Genomic DNA, 20,235 nt, shown 5'->3' on the forward strand with positions numbered 1-20,235 from the left:
TCTTGAAAGTTGTCCTCACACTTATCCGTCCAAGTGAAAGGCTGGTCCTTTCGTGTGAGTTGTGTTAGAGGCGCCATTATCTTGGAGAATCCCACTATGAATCTCCTATAGTAGCCAGCTAGGCCCACAAAGCTTCTTATCTCAGTTGCAGACTTGGAACTTTCCCACTTAACCACTGCCTCAACCTTCGCTGAATCCACTGAAATACCCTGCGCAGATATCACGTGCCCTAAAAACTGAACTTCATCCATCCAGAACTCACACTTGGATAACTTGGCATAAAGTTGCTTCTCTCTCAAGACACCGAGCACCAACCTCAAGTGTTCTGCGTGTTCCTCCCGAGTCCTGGAGTAGATCAGTATGTCGTCTATGAAGACCACGACAAACTTATTTAAGAACGGTTTGAAGATCCTGTTCATGTAGTCCATGAACACTGCTGGAGCGTTAGTCACACCAAATGGCATAACCACGTACTCATAATGTCCATACCGTGACCGGAAGACGGTCTTCTGTACATCATCCGCCTTCACCAGGGTTTGGTGGTATCCCGACCGTAGATCTATCTTTTAGAACACCAACGACCTATGTAGTTGATCCATCAAATCATCAATTCTTGGGAGTAGGTATTTGTTCTTGATTGTCATCTTGTTTAACTGTTTGTAGTCCACACACACGCACGAACTTCCATCCTTCTTCTTCATTAACAACACTAGTGCTCCCCAAGGCGAAGTGATGGGTCGAATAAACTACTTCTCCATCAGTTCCTCTATCTGTTTCTTGAGTTCCACCAACTCGGCTGGAGCCATGCGATAAGGGGTCATCGATACCGTACCTGTCCCTGGTACTAGATCAATAGAGAACTCCACCTCTCTATTGGGAGACAACCCCCACACCTCTTCCGGAAATACATCCCTAAAATTTTGCACTACCGGTATCACTAACGTCGCCTCTCCTCTCTCTACCTCTAGATGGGTGAAGATCACGTAACACTGCGCGCCCTTTTGTAGTTCCCTGACCACTCCTTGAGAAGTTAACAACTCAGGCTCCTTTGAGTTGGGGAAAAGCAGTTTCTTCTCTCGACAATCTATAAGAATGCGGTTGGCAGAGAGCCAATCCATCCCTAAGATCACCTCTAACTCCTACAAAGGTAGGCAGATTAGATTTACTTTGTACCTGCGTCCCTCTACCTCCACCGGACACCTAGCAGATAAGGAAGACGTCCTAACCAGACCTGACGCCAGAGTAGATACCGCAAGCTCACACTGCAGCTCGCGCACCAGCAGACCCAGACGTTCCACACAAGCAATTGACACAAAGGAGTGTGTCGCTCCAGAATCATACATCACACACAAAGATTCACTAGCAATCACGCATCGACCCATAACAAGATTACCTGAGCCTGCAACTTCTGCTCCTATCATGGCATATACTCTACCCGTCGCCTGAGGCCTGTTGCCTTTGTCCCTCCGCTGGTGCTGGTGAGGAGTCTAAACTGGAGGGCGTGTTACTGCCCTGGCAAGGTTGGGGCAATCCTTCCCAAAGTGGCCTTCCTTGCCATAGTTATTGCACCGACGGTAACCCTCCATACGCGGGCAGGCGTTTCTCAGGTGAGGGCCTCCACATATATAGCACTGTATTCGACCCTGCTGAGGAGGGAAACTCCTAGACCCTTGAGACTAATGGTGGGGTCTATCATATGGCCTCCTCCGCTCCTCGTGCCTAGGTCTGGACCCAGATGGTCAACCAATCCTCTATGGTTGCTGTGGCTGCTGTGGACGCTGACCTTCCACCTCCCGCTTCATCTTCTCCATAACCCTGGCCTTCTCCACCAGACCAGCGAAATCCTTGATGGACAAGGGAGCCACCATCAAACGGATATCGCCGCGGAGACCATTCTCAAACTTTTCGCATCGCCACTCCTCATCAAGTGGCAGGGTGTAGAAACAGCTGAGGTGCTTGAATCTCTTAGCATACTTCGTCACGGTCTTTCTCCCCTGAGTCAACTGGAGGAATTCCACCTTCTTGGCGTACTGAATGTTGTCCGGAAAGTACTCGCAGAAGAATCTCTCCCTGAAAGCCTCCCACGTCACTGGCTCATCTCTCTCCTCAAGGATGGATTTGGTGCTGATCCACCAATGCTTCGCTTCCCCTGTGAGCATATACATAGAGAACGCCAACTTGTTCTCTGCGGGGCACATCTTTGCATCATAGATGCGCTCTAGGTCCTTCAGCCATTGGTCTGCGGCGTTAGGACTAGTTTTCTCGTCAAACTTTGCTCAGTGGTGCTTCAGGAAATCTTCTAAACTCCACTCCCTGGCTGCAGGTCGTGGCTCCGGACCAAAGGCAGGTGCGATCGTCCTGGTCTCCTCCAGCTGGAGGAGTGCCTCCATATGCTGCCTATGTGCATCCTCGGCAGCCACCCGTGCAGCCTCCATTTGCTGCATCACTATCTACTCCTGCTCAAGAGATACCGCCTGTCGCTGCATTGATGCCTCATGCTGCTGCATCATCGCCGTGCTTTGCTGCGTTATAGCAGTCACCATTGCTTCTATAGCCCTAGCGATATCAGGTGCATCGCCTTGAGAGGATTGAGAGGTCCTACGATGAGGTACCATAGTTCACTGGCACACAGAAAATCACTTGGTTAGGCTTGATAAGACAGGATTTCAACCAAACACTCAAAGAAACACAGAGAAAACTAAGTGGACAACCCAAGTCCACAGACCTAAGGAATGACCGCTCTGATACCATAAATGTAATGTCGCATTTAATTAAAGAATACAAAATGTTGTACTCTTTTTCCTTCACTAGGTTTTTTATCCCAAAGGGTATTTCCTAGTAAGGCTTTAACGAGATATATTCTCTTATCAATGGACACTCAAGGGGGAGTGTTATGAATTAATGATTGTCCATTGATTTGATAAATCTACTCATATTATTGATATGATTGATGCTCATATGATTCATTACATTTTATGTAAATATTTGTATTAATTAGTCGATTTGTTTCCTTTATGGATTAAATATTGTATCTATAAATAAGACTCTTCTTATCAATAATAATACACAGAACAATTGCTTTCTATTATCTCATTATTTATTCTTCCTTTTATCCTTCTTTCTTTTTCTTCTCTCCTTTATTATTAGCTTTATTTCATAACAGAAAAGAAAGGGAATGAGAGAAGATACAAGAAAATTGTTAATTTGTAACTCAAGTAATTATTATGGATTATAGATTATAGATAACCCATCTATCAATTCCAGAATAACTCAAGTAAAGTATTTTTTTTGTTGGGAAAATTTTATTTTATTTTTTAAAGATTTCCGAAATGTAAAAGAGTTTCTTTCTGTGCTCCCTCAAACGTAATTATTATAGATTATCCCTCAAACGTAATTATTATAGATGCAAGCTTTAAGCGCTGAAAGGAAAATACTTTGCAAAAATCAACATAAACAAAAACATAACAAGGTAAAAGATTCTTCTTTTAGCAATGAAAATTGTGATAAGTAGAACATAAGTAAATTTTAGAGTTTTGAAATTCTTGTTGTGAAAAAAAAAATGTAAACTTTAAAGCGATAAAAGGAAGACAAAATTGAAAATTGAAAATTGAAATATGAATGTATATTAAATTTAGATTTTACCGATTTTCTTCTCAAAGGTCCAAATCTTGTTGTTTAGCTAGCCATGATAGCAAGGTTTCAAGAGTGGAAAATAGACTACGTTTTCAAAAATAAGATAACACTTTCCAATTGTAGTATAACACCATTTTAGGAACTTGAGATAGAGTGTTGTAAGATTTCTTCATTACAAAGACCTAGAACGGTTAAAGGGTGAAAAAGGCAGATATGAAAGAGTGTGAAAGATGAAGAGGTCAGGGTTTATGACCAAAGAAGAGAGAAAGAAATGCTTGTGTGGTTGTAGAATGTAAGAGAGAGAAAATGAGGTATGTGAGATAACAAAAGCGTATTTTTTTTTTTAATTTTCAATTTTTTTTTCTTTTTGTGCTCCCTCAAATGTATCATTTAACAATTAAGTTATTATTATTATAATTATTATAATAATTATAATAATTATTATTATTGTTATTATTGTTATTATTGTTATTATTATTATTATTATTATTATTATTATTACTATTATTATTATTATTATTGTTATTATTATTATTATTGTTATTATTATTATTAGTGAACACATAACGTTGTTGTGCATGTGTGTTCACATTTTTTAATTTTCAAATAAATAATTAATTTTTAAAATAGCTATTAAATGTAAAATTAAAAAAAAAAGATATGCATAATTTTTTTTAAATGATAGTTTAAGACAAAAGAGATTTTTAGAATACTAGCTAAAAGTAAATTATTTATAAAATAATTAATTTTTAAAATAATTAAGAGTAAAACTGATATTAGAAAATGTAGACACAAAAAGAGAATCTTCTTTATATATTATTATTATTATTATTGTTATTATAACGTCTCATTTAATTAATAAGCGTAATTAAAAGAAACACCACACACAAATAGTACAACAACGCAGTCTTGGGGTCCTTAACACAACCCCTACAAAGCTAGGCACACCACAATGCCAACAGAAAACCAGTTGAAAAGTCTAACAGATGCAGGTAGAGTAATAAAGCATAACGCAATACATGGGCCAAAGCCCTAAAGAAAGCCCAAAGAAACTAAAGTCCAACCCATGTAGATTATGCAGCGGAACCATCACCTCCCTGTTGCCCACGGGTGTTCCTCGCATCTGCTCACATCAACAAGTTGATGATCATCGCAAAAGAGAGTACCACACAGCAGAACACAGAACAATAAAAGTAGGGTAAGCTAGAGCCTAAAAGATTTCATCCATACAATCAGATATATTTCCACCATCTCATATACACATATCAATCAAGCATGTTATGACTTCTCAGACAATACACTAAGACACGACTTGACTCATCCGGATACATATAACTTGGTCGGATTCAGCGGATGCTTGCGCTTGTGGTGGATACCAGTGCTCACCCCCGAGCTATGTGTTACAAGTGTTACAATGAATCAATTTCCCTCACACACAAGGTTAGCCCTTAATGAATTTCAGGCCTTCTACTATTCTCACCACAGGAGTCAGTCTGCTCTAGGTGAGACTAATTGACTCCTTAGAGTGTTAGGATGCAACCTTACCTTGAATCCTTACCAAGTTATACAAATGGGGCACCACCATGGACACCCACTAACAGGGGCCATGGAATTACGTCCCGACCACTAAAGTACGACCCAGAAGTCTCGCCTAGAGAGTCCAAGGGATTACGTACTGACCACTTACTAACAGATATAAACAACCAAGAAATACACACATACATCATGCATAGAAACTTCCTGCCAACACCCATAGCCAACCCTCATTTACCACATGTCGAACCAATACCAACTCGTTGTTACCAACCATGGGAAAAGTGTCTCCCCCTCATACCAATATTATGGCACTGAATTACCAACCATCAATATATTCATCGTTGTTCATGTCAGATTTGTGACCACATATATATCCAACCCCTCATGTATAATACACATAAGATCATGCCAAACTCACCATTCACTACATGTAAGCCTCCCCTCATCATCTATACTCAATCCCATCATGCCATCATACAGTAATCCAATTAATTACATGCCAAACATCCAAGAACGGAAAAGAAATGCCAAACTAGACCGGACTCTCGCCTAGCCCCTCGCTTAGGTAGAGGAGTCTCGCTCAGGCGAGCTCTCTTCGCCTAGGCGAGGGGTCGAAATCCTGGAACAGTGGCCTCTGCACTGTCTCGCTTAGGCGAAACCCTCCTCGTCTGGGCGAGATGCTCGCTCACTCAAATTGAGCTGGTCGCCTAAGCGACCCCTCGCGCGAGAATACCTGGGCGAGCCCTTGCTCATCTTGCCTGGGCGAGGCAAGCTCGCTTGGGCGAGATTATCAGTCCTCACCCACTGTTCACTCGCATAACAAACCCAAACCAAGCCAAACAATGAAACAATACATTTCACCCACTCAAAGCAGTATACAGATCATTAAATCGCATGAAAAAATACATAAGCAAACATGGATGTCAACGATTTCACAAAAGCCCTAACTTCCCGTACCTGGAAAGGGGTTACACGAGGCTTCGACACTAAACCACCAAGCACAACAACTCGAGAGATAAACTTGGAAACTGGAGGAACAACGAGACAGTAGAAGAACAGAGTTATTATGGAACCCTCAATTGAGGAATACGAAAAAGAGCTTTATGGAGTAAAGGTATGAGATTGAGGATCACTTACATGGAGCAGAAAACAATACTAAGCTTTGAGCAGACTTGTTCGAGGCGAGGAAGCAAACCCTAGTAGAGCTCTATTGGTGTAGTTGAGAGAGATGGCTGTAAATCTGTGAATGAGTGAGAGTGAGTGTGTTAGGGCAAATTAGGGTTTGGTTTTATCCTCTGGGCCAACCTTTAGGCCCATTATACTAGGACAACCTTTTTTATTTAAGGCAGAAAAGGAAACAAATATACTGGGCCTTACAGTTATTATTATTATTGTTGTTATAATAATAATAATAATTATTATTATTATTGTTGTTATTAATTGTTATGATTGTATTGTTATAATTATTATTATTATTATTATTATAATAATAATAATAATAATAATAATAATTATTATTATTATTATTATTATTGTTATTATTATTGTTCTTGTTATTATTATTGTTATTTATTATTATTATTATTATTATTATTATTATTATTATTATTATTATTATTGTTGTTGTTGTTGTTATGGCTATTATTATTATTATTATTAATATTATTATTGTTATTATTATTATTATTATTATTATTATTATTATAATAGACGTTATCGCATTAATATGTACGTATTTTTTAAATATACATGATATTATATTAGTAGGTGATAATATTGTAATGTTATTAAGTTAATATATAAAATAAAATTATTTATTAAAAATAAAGTGAAATATATCAAAACAGATGAAATAATAATCATTGATAAATAAAGAAGAGCAGAAGAAACAGAGATAAACAATTTTATAAAAAACTTGTAAAAGTAACAGTAAATTTTTAAAAATTTAATAAATAATTATTTTTAAAAGGTAAAATTGGTATTTTGAGATGTGGACACAAAAAAGAAAATTCCTTTCTATATTGTTATAGATTATTATTATTATTATTATTATTATTATTATTATTATGAAACGTTAAATTTTAGAATTTTGAAGTCTTATTGACGTCTCAGTGAATAAACTGAAGTATATATGATAATTTAATTGTATAATAATATAAATAAACATAAATATAAAATAAATAAATGTAATATAATTCTAAAATCTAATATATATATATAAAAGTATTTAAATTATTAAATATACTTTATATATGAAATATGTAAATAAATTAGATTTGCACATGTGTGTTCATATTTTTTAATTCTCAAAAAATTTAAGTTAAGATCAATAATAAATATATAATTAATTGTTAAAATAGTTGTTAAATGTAAAATTAAAAAAAAATGTACAAAAAACATTTAAAATAATAATTTAAGACAAAAGAAATTTTAGAATTATATTTAAAAATAAATTATTTATAAAATAATTAAGGGTAAAACTGATATTATGAAATGTAGACACAAAAGAGGAAATTATCTTTATATATTGTTATAAATTTAATGTTAAATATTCAAAATTATTAATCAATTCCAAATTTCTTAAACAATTCAATATCAAAACCAAAAGACTACACATTTGAAAATAAGTGACATAAACAATTCATAATATATATATATATATATATATATATATATATATATATATATAATATTATTACTAACAACATTAAAAGAAGTTTAACACAAGTTTTAGAAAACTTATTCCTTGTGTATTATTCAAAATTGTGTTTACACTTTGTTGTATGAAAAAACGTGAGGGAGGTGAGATAAGATAACTAAATTTAAAAAGTTTCAAGCGTAAACATCGTATTTAAGTGCAAAAATAAATCACATAGTTAAGTTTTTTACTCTTTATAACAATTTTTTTTTTCAACACTTAAAATTAAAAGTATTAAAAGAAACATAGAAAATAAATAGTTGACTGTGAATATTTTATTGAAACACTAATTTAAAGAAAACTACCATATAAAAATTAAAAGATTAAACGAAAATGTACACCATTTCATATAATAACTTATCATTAAAGTGAAAAGTACAGATGTTACAAATTAAAGTGGAAAAAATTTCCAAAATTCCAATTCCCAATATATTAAGAAAGCAAAAACACTTTTTTTTTTATCTTTTTCGTTAAATTTTATTTCGTTTTTTTCTAATATTTTTAAGAAATTTGTGATTGTACATGTATAAAAAATTATTGTTTGTATTTGTTCTTGCTAACGCCGTAATCGATTCACCGATGTACGTTATTGCCGATCATATATCGAATAAGTGCTAGCAAGAGTCATTAAAATAAATCTTGCCTCTCGTCGCTTGGCCTCGACCTTTTATGCCAACTAATCCCGACTTTATCAAGTGATTTTCCTGGAAATCCGATCACGCGACGAAGTGGTTTCGCCACATGGGGAATAGCTTTCCGTTGGGATATCTCTTCCGCCATTCCCGCTTGTTGAGGTCATCCTACCGTTGTGATGCTCTGCCATTTTACCATATTGGTGGGCCTTGGGACGTTCTTGGGCCGACCATAGATGGGCTGCTAGTCGAAGTAAGGTCGGGTGCGCCTGGTATATTACACTAACCCTCTGACCTCTCGAACAGTTAACTGGGTGCAGAGGTTGCCTAAAAAACTCCTGGTGCACGTGAGTTCACTACCCAACATCATTACTAATAAAAATGCGCCACGTGTGCCATGTCTTCTGAATGTTTCAACTACCCAATTTTCAGGTTTTCCCTCTTAAACTTGTCTCATCATTGCCATCTTGTCTTTTCGTCTGCTGCCATAAACCCACATTTCTTCTACCCTTGTCGATTCACAATCCTCATTTTTCGATCTTCTTCAACTTTTCTCCAGGAGACTTAGAGCGAAGAACCACCAATTGTCTCCGCTGTAGCGTTCATATGAAGGTACTGGAATCTTAACTCTCTTTTCTCTTTTTGGCTTTTTTCTTGCTCTCGTTCTTCGTTGATGGTACTCGTGTTGCTATTAGGTTACTGTCTTTAGGAAAATGTTAGGGTTTTGATCGAGTCTCAAACAGTTGCTTTTATGTGTGGTAGATTGAATGGAGATTGTTGGGTAAATAGTGAAAGGGAAGCTTTAGAAAAATGTTTGTTTTGCTTTGAGGAGAAAGTATTGGTGGCTTTTTTTTTTCTGAGTGGTTTTTAGGTTGCCTTCTTTTTTAGGTTTTGAGTGGTTTTCCAGTTGTTTTGGTTTTCTTGTATGTGCGAGGAAGTCTTAGGATGTCGTGCTCGGACTGTGTCTGATTGATGACGACCTCATATGATGAGTTATACCCTTGACCGCCTCTGGGCCTTCGTAGAGAAACGTCGGGCTTTACATTCGATTAGATGATAGATCGGTCTCGCCGGGAGCAGAGGATATGTCAGAGTAACGAAGCCGATGCTATAGTTGCCCGCTGTGCTCTGGATGAGCCGGTGTGTGCTAACATAAGAGTGGATCCTACCTCGGGGCATTTTTGCTTCTTGTACTCTACTCTTTTTTTAAAGATCGGGCTAATGTTGCCCTTAAGTTCTTTTGAGAAAATGCTACTAACTGAGTTGAATGTGGCCCCGGCTTAGCTTCATCCGAAAAACTGGGCTTTTTTCCGAGCTTTCCATATTTTGTGTACCCATTTCGGTCTAGTTCCAAGCACGAATGTATTTTTATACTTCTTCGAGATGAAAAAATCAACCAAGCATATATGGTCATCCCTAAGTGGTGTAGGAGGTTGTGGGCTTCTGACTTAGTTCCAATCGTCCTATAAGGGGTTTAAAGGTTCTTTTCTGAAAATCTGGGCTCCTTCTCAAAAACCAGATCTTCTAGAGGGCTTCCCTTTGTATTGGACTCAAAATCCGAGTTTTGCCGGGGCGAGGCAGTTGGGAGATCTTGAGCCTCAAGAACGAGAACATTGTCTCTTGTTGGAGCAACTCAAAACGCTTTTTGAGACCAAACAAGTATTAAGCTTCGAGTTTCAGCCTGCTAACCTAAAGCTTTACATCGGTCGGTCATCGGGTTGTTATTTTATTTGTCTTAGAGGATTGCTTTTGAACCTAAAATGAATCTTGCATCTTGTTTTGCAGAGTCGAGGATGGGTATGTCAAAGCAGGATCTTGCTAGGCATTTGAAAAGCATCCGAGCTCCCATCCCCCTCCTATCATTGTGGAGGCTTCTGTCCGAATTGCAGAAGCTACACTGATTCCATCTGATGAAGAAGAGACATTGTCTAAGACCGGTCTGAAGCGGCAAAGGAAAGGGTATGTTGTCCGAATTGAGTCTGAGTTTGCAGCGACGTCCTCTCATACTCCTCTGGAGCACGCCCTTTCATCTATGGGGGTGATGCCTCTAGAAGGTTTGAGCAATGCCTTTCAAAGCTTTTGGGATTCATCATTTCGACATGCAGCACATAGCATGGCTCATAATGTGTTTGAGGGTGACCTTCAGTATTTGCTGAACCAGGACGTGTTGTCCATTCGGGAGGATATATGCGCTTTTCTTCATAAGGTTGAAGTGTCTTCAATGTCATTATGTGAAAAGCTGGACCGTCTGAGCCTTGTTGAGGGAAAGAAAGACAAGGAAATGGTCGACCTTAAACTAGAAGTGTCTCTACCTGACTACCAAGCTTGCGGAAATGGAAAAGCTAAGGAAAAGCCTTAGGGAGCAGGAAGTCAGGTTGGCTGATCTTGAGGTCGCCTTAAAGGAGGCTACCTAGAAGGTGACCGGGTTAGAGGAAAACCTCTATCGATTTAGGTAGTTGCTTTAGACGACTCTTCACTGCCCCTAAGCCGAGCTTAGGTAGTCGTTTTAGACGACTCTTCGCTGCCCCTAAGCCGAGCTTAGGTGGTCGCTTTAAACGACTCTTCACCACCCCTAAGCCGAGCTTACGTAGTCGCTTTTGACGACTCTTCATCGCCCCTAAGTCGAGCTTAGGTAGTTGCTTTTAAAAACGGTTCTTCACCATCCCTAAGTCGAGCTTGGGTAGTTACTTTCAGACAGTTCCTTGCCGCCCCTAAGCTGAGCTTAGGTACTCGAAAATGTTTGTAGTCGGCAAAAAGAAAAAAAAGTTGTACATATTATATGAACAAAATTTTATTAGAGTAAATATGACCTCATTGAAAAAACCCTTGTGTTCCTTGGTCAAGGGAAAAGGAGTGTCAGCGTGGATAGGATACAAAGTATCTTGACTGAAATAAAAACGGAGGTTCATCGCAATCCATGTTCTGGGGATTGCTAGACCATCCAAAGTCTCTAATACGTATGCACCATTGTCGAGAACTTGCCGAATACGAAAAGGTCATGTCCCCTTTAGGGATAACTTATCTTCGATTTGCAGAGGATGAGCTTTTCTTAGGACGAGGTCAGATTTTTTGAACAACCTAGGGACGACCTTAGTTTTAAACCTGGATTCAACCCGTCTCTTCATTGCCTCGTTGCTGATTCTTGCCGCTTCTCGTAACTCCTCCAAGGTATCTAGGTTTGCTCGTACGCCTTCCTCTGTTGAGGAGATGGAGAATGCTCTTACTCGGAGAGTGGGTTGCTCGATCTCTACGGGTAGAACCGCATCCGTTCCATACACCAGACTGAAAGAAGTCTCTCGGGTCGTTGATTGTGGAATAGTGTCATAGGCAAGTAAAATTCTCGATACTTTCTCTGGCCATTTCAATTTTTGTGGAAATACGCCGACGTAATGCCTTAGGATCACTCGGTTGGCTGCCTCCATTTTCTCGTTTATTTGCAGGTGTTCTACTGAAGAGAACGCTTGTTGAATTCCCCAATCGAGACAAGCTTCACGGACAACCGAAGCCGTGAACTGTGTACCGTTGTTTGATATCATACGCTTCGGGACTCCAAATCAACAAACAATGTTTTTCCAGAGAAAAGTCTTGACCTCGGGCAGGGCTCGATGAAGATCGGAATGTCGCTGACATTGTGAGCATTTTTTTGTGAAGTCTTGACAGTCCTGTTTCAATGTGGGCCAGTAATATCCTGCTTGTAAGATTCTGAGTGATAACGCTCTACCTTCGACGTGGCTACTGCAAATTCCTTCATGAAGTTCGGTCATTAACTTGGTCCCTTCCTCCGATATGACGCAAGTGAGGAGTGGTCGGCTGAATCCTCAGCGAAAGAGGCGTCCCTCTATGATTAAATATCTGGTCGCGTTCTTCTAGATTGTTTGAGCTTCGATGGGGTCGGATGGAAGGCGACCTTCTATCAAGTATGATAAGTAGGGAGTCAACCATGAGCTTGAAGGGGGTTCGACCCCTTGGTCGGTGCTGATTGAACACATTGTGACGCCTGATCCGATATCTGCGACTCTGGGTGTTACTAGTGTTTCTCGTATCACAGACCTTTGGCGTCCTGGTCGGGAGGAGCTTGCGAATTTAGACAAGAGATCAACACGCAAGTTTTGGTCTTGTGGTACATGTATCAATTTAAATGAACTGAAATTGACTACTAGAGCTCGGACAAAGTCCAAGTATCAAGAGAGTAAAGGGTCCTTAGCTTGATACTCCCCTGAAACTTGTCCTGTGACGAGTAGGGAGTCACTTTTTGCCGTCAACTCCTTGACGCCTAATTTCTTAGCAAGAAGCATGCCGGCTATGAGGGCTTCGTATTCTGCTTGGTTGTTACTTGCTCGAAAAGCAAAATGAAGCGACTGCTCTATCAAGGCGCCTTGTGGGTCCTCCAAGATGATCCCAACTCTGCTTCCTTTCGAGTTCGTCGCTCCATCAACTGATAGAACCCATTCTTCGGTTTTTTCTTCCTCGATCGTCAGTAGAGTTAATTTAGCCAAGAAGTCGAACAACACCTGAGCTTTAATTGGTCATTGAGGCTCGAAAGAGATATCGCATCCTGAGAGTTCGATGGCCCATTTAACAAGACGTCCAGACACCTCAGGTTTTTGGAGAATCTATTTTATCGGTTGATTGATCATGACTATGACGAAATGTGCTTGGAAATAATGGCGTAGTCTCCGCGTGGAAATCACCACGGCTAGGGCCACCTTTTCAATTTTTTGATATCGGATTTCTGCGCCTCGCAAAGTCTTGTTGACAAAGTAAATGGTCGTTGTTCTTCTCCCTGATCTTGCATGAGGGTCGAGCTTATGGCCCTACTGGTGACCATCACGTATAACTTCAGAGCTGGACCAAGCAAGGGTCAACACAAGATCGGGGGGCTCGAAAGATGCTCCTTAAGCTGTAAGAAAACCTGCTCACAGTCGTCTGTCCATTGAAAATTCTTTCCCTTTTGGAGACACTCAAAGTACAGATGTCCTTTTGGAGACACTCAAAGATGCTCCTTAAGCTGTAAGAAAACCTGCTCACAGTCGTCTGTCCATTGAAAATTCTTTCCCTTTTATATTTCTCCGGCCCTCGGCAGAAATCTTGACAGGACGGCCATACGCCCTGTCAACCGTTGCACTTCCTTGACGTTGCTTGGGCTTTTCATGTTTAGGATTGTCACGCATTTATCAGGGTTGGCTTCAATTCCCCTTTCTGTGAGTAAGAAACCCAATAATTTACCCGCTTTTACTTCGAAAACACATTTGTCTAGGTTAAGCTTCAGTCCATAAATGTTTATGGTCGCAAATAGTTCATCGAGGTTAGCAGAGTGCATTTTGGCCTCGGTGGAAGTCACACCATGTTGTCGACATATGCTTGTACTCTTTGTCTAGGCAATGGCTTCAGGATCCGATCCATCAGGCGTTGATAAGTGGCATCGACGTTTTTAAGGCCAAAAGGCATGACCTTATAACAGTATGTAGTTGCCTCCCATGAATGTTGTTTTCTCCTCGTCTTCCGGGTGCATGCTGATCTGATTGTACCCAGAGTATGCGTCCATGAAGTTGAGTAGCCTACATCCCGAAGTGTTATCTACCATCATGTCGATGTTGGGCAACGGATATGAGTCTTTCGGACAAGCACTGTTGAGGTCGGAAAAATCTACGCACATCCTCCATTTGCCATTAGATTTTTTTCATCATGACCACGTTGGCTAACCATTCAGGGTATTGGATCTCCCGAATGAGTCAAAGTGATAGGAGCTTGTTGGTCTCTTCTTTGATCACCATTAGTTTTTTGGGTGCCATTTTTCTTCTTCGCTGTATCTTGGGCTTGGCGCGCAGGTCGATATTTAGCTGTTGAGCTATGACTTCAGGGTTAATCCCCACCATGTCGTTGGCACACCAAGCAAAGGAGACTTTATTCCTCTGCAAAACCTCAGTTAGCTCGGCTCGGATCACCGAATCCAAATTACCACCGATCTTTACCTTTTTGTTTTCTCCCAAGTTGATTTCTTCCAATTCTCCTACGGGTTGGGGTCTCTTATCGTCTCTACCAATCCTCATATCGAAATCAAGTGTGCTACCCTCTTTATACCTGAGCAAGGATAGGGCATACATAGGTCTACGTAACTTCAAACTATTCTCATAGCATTTCCAAGCCACGACTTGGTCAACCCTCAATGTGACGACGCGATCGTCGTCTGTTGGGAACTTCATCTTTAGATGGGTTGTTGAGACAATTGCTTGCAGTCGGTTGAGAGATTGTCAACCCAGGAGTATAATATATGAGGACGATACTTTCACGACTATGTATCGTACCACTATTATCTTTGCTGCTTCCGCATCCGAGAACGTTGTCCTCAAATCGGTGTACCCCCTGACCTCTACGGGTCCCCAACTAAGCCAACCATGACTTAATCAAAGGCCGTAATTGATCCTGTGGAATTCCCAGTCTTGTGAAGGCGTCCCAGAACATGACATCGGCTGAACTTCCCTGGTCGACCAGGACTCGGTGGATGCGTCTACCCATAGCGATTATGGATACCACTACTAGGTCGTCTTCGTAGGGGATGACGTCTTTCCGATCATCATTTGTGAATGTGATAGCTGGTAGGGTCCTCTTCTGCCACATTACCAAGGCTGCCATCACACTTCTTGTGTATCTCTTTCTGCTGGCAGATGTGACTCCTCCACCAGCGAAACCTTCGGCTTTGGTATTTAGATCTCCCAGCACCGATGACACATGGTCGGACCTTCCTTCATGATTGATGGATTCTTTACGCTGGTCATGCTCACGGGTGTACTTTCTTTCTCGGGTTCCTCTTTTCAGTCTCTGCAATTGGTTGCCCAATGTGAGGCATTGCTAGGTATGATGTCCATAAGTTCGATGAAATGCACACCATTCTTTTATATTTCTTCTTAGGACTCGGTTGGTAAGGTCAGGCCATCTGAAGGCCTTTGCGATTTCTTTGTCGACGAGGGCTTCTGCTTGAGGTCTGATCTTGGGTGGCTCTTGTCGCCTATTGGATTTTGCTCCGCGGCATGGCCTAGTAGCCGACGCATGTGCCACATAAGGAGCATACCTCTTGTCGGGTCTTTTGGTCAAAGAATCGTCATAGGTACGCCTTATGTCTCAAGTTTTCGAGCCCCTTGTAGTACTCTTCTCCTATCGTCGCTTCTGTCTCATCACATCCTCCGCTTCTATGTGTGTAGTTGCTCGAAGTCGTATCTCCGACAATGACAACGCAGGAATCCGCACAAGGGATTCGCTGAATGAATTCGCCCTTAAACCTTTTAGGAATGCATCTACCAAGATTTTTTCATTTGGGCTCATAATACATGTACATGCATCACAGAAACGATTCAGGTAGTCTCTCAAGGTTTCATTCGAGCTCTGCTTTACGTCAAAAAGGTTTGCCACATTCGACACCTTGACCATGTTAGCCTCAAACCTTTCTAGGAATGTTCTAGTGAATACAGTAAATGGTTTGATGGAGGGACATGGCAGACTGCTGAACCATTTTAAAGTCGGTTCCCGAGAGCGTGCCTACGAAAGCCTTGCAGCGTATTGCGTCGTTACCTCCTAAAATCAACATTTGAGCGTTGAATGCCTTGAGATGTGCTTCAGGGTTCATACTTCTCGAGAAAGATGGAATCTTCGAGACGATGAACTACTGTGGGACAGCCTCGGCCATGATGGGAGCAAAGAGGGGATATCCCTCGTCGGGTACGACGATTTCAAGGCACCGACCCCGTTCATGCTTATCTCTCGTCTGTATGCATCTCAAAAGGTCCCCGTTGGTTCGTTGGAGGGCGTCCTGACCTCGGAGTCTTTCGTTCATTTGTCGCTGGGCCTAATTCGTTTCTTGTGGAGCAGTAACATGTTCTGTGCTAGCCTCCTCAGCATGGCGATGACAGCAATTCCTTAGTGGTCGGATCAGGTTGAGCATCCTGTGTATGGTTGGTTTGATGAGTTGAACTCGGTCCCGGACTCTTAACCATTGTGTACGTTGAGTCGCTTTTAGGGCCTGTGAATCTGTTTTACCGAGGCTCCACGGTGGGCGCCAATTGTTCTTGAAAACGATGTTATCGATTCACCGACGTTATAACCAATCATATACCGAATAAGTGCTAGCAAGAGCCAAAAAAATAAATGTTGCCTCTCGTAGCTTGGCCCCGACCTTTTATGCCAACTAATCTCGACTTTACCGAGTGTTTTCCTTGGAAATCCGATCACGTGACGAAGTGGTTCCGCCACATGAGAAATAGCTTTCCGTTGGGATATCTCTTCCGCCAATACCGCTTGTTGAGGTCATCCTACCGTTGTGATGCCCTGCTATTTTACCATATTGGTGGGCCCTGAGACGTTCTTAGGCCGACCATAGATGAGCTGCAAGTCAAACTAAGTTCGGGCGCGCCTGATATATTACAGTATTTTTCTTAAGGGAAATGATACTTTAACCCAAATTTTCTTACCCATTTTTAACTTAGTTACGTGGCAAGCTAATATGGAATTTTTCTTTTCTTTTACAATTATTTTTGAATGATCAACCAGGGCAAATGAATTGCGTGTTTGGTCAGGGAAATGAAGGGGCGCGTGATAGAATATTAGGTTTGAGGTTCACTCTCACTTGCACACTCAAAGAGATTGGTCCTCGTTTCCCTTACCATCATCTTCTGTTTCTCGTACATACAAATGTATAGACAGAATGTGGAACCTAGCCCGTGCCCCCTTCCCATGAAATAGCCACCGCTTTGACGTCATTTATCAGAACCTCCGTCGTCATCCGACACCATCAATTGCGGCTTCTTCGATAAATGTCATTTCTGATGTATTTTTCCTTCTTTTCCTTTGTAGTGCACATATTCTATGGTGGTTGTTGTTGTCGATTCTTTCCACCCCATTTACCCTCGAGTTGGTTTCTGTTGGTCGCAAGTAGTGTTTCATAACAGGTGAGCATGAAATTTTTGCAATTTCTGGTTTAGGTTTTGATGCCGTTTTTGAAATTTCTAGTTTAGGTTTCCATGCCATTTTGAAATTTTTGGTTTTATTTTAATTTCCTTTTTGAAATTTTTTGGATATTGGCTTTGGTGTTGGTGAAATTTGCTGTGTGGGCGACATTTGCTTTGATAAATCATAATCAACCCATGCTTATGTCACTTTATTTCTCTTCAAACTCAGGTTTTGCTTATTGGTTGAGTCCTCAGGCAAAAATGCAGCTTGAACGGATTTGTTGGATACCATGTTGAGGTTGAGACCAACATGGTTATTTTAATGGTTTTGGAACTTACAACAATGCTTAAAAATCTCACCCCTTAAAGATTATATGTAGATGTTATAAAATATTTATAATCTTCAATTTGGTTAAATGGACATTTTGAAGCTACAAATGTATAAGATTGTTGATAGAAATGTTGGATCAAACCAGAATTTTAGCCCAATAAAGTTAATACACTAAGATTGCAAAGGATGATTTTGTTCTACATCATCTTTCGTGTTTTTATCAATTTACATTTTTTTTTTTGTTTTTATTTTATTTTACTGTTAGGAATCGTGGAAGTTAATCCTTAACAAGCTTCAAAAGTATGTGTTTTCTTTTCATGCTTTAGTGTTGGAGTGTGTACGGTGATAATGAATTTCTATAGGTTGCATGTTTTTGGGTACTATTTTTTTTTGGACTTGAAACAATCACAGAGATTTGAGTGATGGTAGGAAAGATACTTATAGTGGGTTTCCAAACCCCTCTTATTCCATAAGAGGTGTGTCAATTTTTTTTCTTTGGGTTGATGTTTGAAGTTCACATACTTAGAATGTTTGGACTTGAGGTGGTAACAGATAGGTTTGTATTGAATGTGTGAAATTGTGAATTTGGAAATCCAATAGATGATAAAATCATGGTGCATAATTCTATTATTAGGTACAATTTTTAAGTGGATAAATATTATTTGTTTGGAATCATATTTTTACGTGATAATTAAGATTGGTGCAGTACTATAAGTGTCAATTACTATAATTTTGATTTTTTAATATTGTAATTAATAAACCAAAAATGAATAAAGGAAATAATATATTCTGAATTGAAATGGTTTAGATTAAAAGTATTAGAGAAAATAGGATATAAAGTAACGATGCAGTGATATAGGAAATATAAAAATATTGCTATTATTACTAGAAAAAAATATAATCATTTGGTTAAAATTTGATATAACATGGTTGTGAAAAGTGAAATTTGAGATTGTGTGAATAATTTATTTCCAATTAGCAAAAAGACTAGAATAATAGGTACTTTTTTTAGATGGATGGGTGCATTTTTTTAGAAGAAAACTAGTACTCCCTTATGCTGGATTATAGGTTTTGTAGGCATGCACAAAATAATAACTACGGTGCAATTTTTTTATAAGCTATGTAGTTAAAATGTAAAAATTATAATGAATAATTATTTATATTCTTTATGTATTGCAGATAATATATTGGAAGTGGTGTGCCATCTTTGGAAGACGATCAGGTGACGAAAACAAAACATAAAATAAATTAAGTTGATGAAGATGATCAAGTGATGGAAACAGAAAAAGTTAAGATGATTAGGAAAATGACTTTGAATGTATAATTTGTCCAATAGGATAACATCTTTCAATATTGTATTTTTTTTATTTGAAGACTTTGGTACAATAAATGAAGAAAGTGTGATTTTTGTTGTAAGGTTATAATTATTTATAGATTTTAAATTACTTTATATGACATAAAATGTATAATACATTTTATACTACATAATGAAAGAGTTTAGTCATACAATTTCCTTTGTACAAAAAGTCTGGAAAAATGGCATATTTAATATTAAGAGAGGAAGAAAGTCCACGTGTACAAAATGTCATCAAGTAAAAGACAATTATTTGTACACAAAAAGGTACTTACGTTTATCATTAGGAGTGACCATTTTTTATGTTGGAAAGTACTTAATTGAATAAGTACAACCTTCTTATGTACAAAATCTTATTTTTACGTACAAAATTTTATGCACAAAAAGACATTTTTTCACTTTAAGATGTGCTTTTTCCGGTGAATGGATGAGTAAGTTAAACAACTAATGTAAATTAATAGTGTATTGAGAGCAACCAATTGGTGTTATTGGAACTACTTCATTGAATAAGCATGACCATGTGTACAAAATGTCACCAAGAAAAAGACAATTATTTGTACAAAAGAAGACACTTACTTTTGTCACGACTAATGTGGTATTAAGAATTGAGTAGCATTTCACATGTGCTATTGTGGTATCAGTGAACGTTGAATTGGTGAATCTATTAATGAAAATTAAAATCGTGTTGGAAAATACTTAATTGAATAAGCACAACTCTATGTACAAAATCTTACGAAGAAAAAAGACAAATAATTATACATAGAAAAACACTTACGTCTTTCACTAGTGTTGTGATATGGAGTGTGTCTTTAAAATGTGTTGTTGTGGTGACAATGAACGATTGAATTGGTGAAGTAATTAATGAAAATTAATAACATATTGGAGTGACCATTTACTATTTTGGAAACTACTTAATTGAATAAGTACAATACAAAATCTTACGTTTGCATACAAATTCTTTCAAATAAAATGACAGATAATTGTACACAGAAAAACACTTACGTCTTTCACTAGTATTGTGCTATGTAGTGTCTTTAAATTGTGCTTTTGTGGTGGCAGTGAATGGTTGAATTGGTGAAGTAACTAATGAAAATTTATAGCATATTGGGAGC

The 20,235-nt window shown here is 38.9% G+C and overlaps 2 protein-coding genes and 1 long non-coding RNA gene across 6 annotated transcripts; 1 reads left to right on the forward strand and 2 right to left on the reverse strand.

The window, feature by feature from the left end:
- Nucleotides 1-746: 746 nt before the first annotated feature.
- Nucleotides 747-1,421, reverse strand: LOC146882092 (uncharacterized). The gene is made up of 2 exons (XM_085667269.1): nucleotides 1,251-1,421; nucleotides 747-1,139 (listed from the first exon to the last, which is right to left on the reverse strand). The coding sequence occupies exons 1-2, from the start codon at nucleotides 1,419-1,421 to the stop codon at nucleotides 747-749; spliced, it is 564 nt and encodes a 187-aa protein (XP_085523395.1).
- A 330-nt stretch (nucleotides 1,422-1,751) lies between these two features.
- LOC146882093 (uncharacterized) lies at nucleotides 1,752-2,615 on the reverse strand. Its single transcript, XM_085667270.1, has 2 exons — nucleotides 2,472-2,615; nucleotides 1,752-2,270 (listed from the first exon to the last, which is right to left on the reverse strand). The coding sequence occupies exons 1-2, from the start codon at nucleotides 2,613-2,615 to the stop codon at nucleotides 1,752-1,754; spliced, it is 663 nt and encodes a 220-aa protein (XP_085523396.1).
- Nucleotides 2,616-8,437: 5,822 nt separating this feature from the next.
- Nucleotides 8,438-19,219, forward strand: LOC146882094 (uncharacterized). Of its 4 annotated transcripts, none has more exons than XR_014985452.1 (6): nucleotides 8,438-8,846; nucleotides 8,932-9,111; nucleotides 10,285-10,458; nucleotides 17,344-17,438; nucleotides 17,668-18,069; nucleotides 18,949-19,219. It is a non-coding gene; the product is annotated as an uncharacterized LOC146882094 (long non-coding RNA). The 4 variants fall into 4 exon arrangements; XR_014985451.1 differs by having other exon boundaries at nucleotides 8,442-8,931; nucleotides 9,059-9,111; XR_014985449.1 differs by lacking the exon at nucleotides 10,285-10,458 and having other exon boundaries at nucleotides 8,454-8,846.
- Nucleotides 19,220-20,235: the final 1,016 nt, after the last annotated feature.

Source organism: Vigna unguiculata, chromosome 10 (genome assembly GCF_037176805.1).
Source record: "Vigna unguiculata cultivar grain cowpea cultivar isolate G323 ecotype 2 chromosome 10, ASM3717680v1, whole genome shotgun sequence".
Classification (NCBI taxonomy): Eukaryota; Viridiplantae; Streptophyta; class Magnoliopsida; order Fabales; family Fabaceae; genus Vigna; species Vigna unguiculata.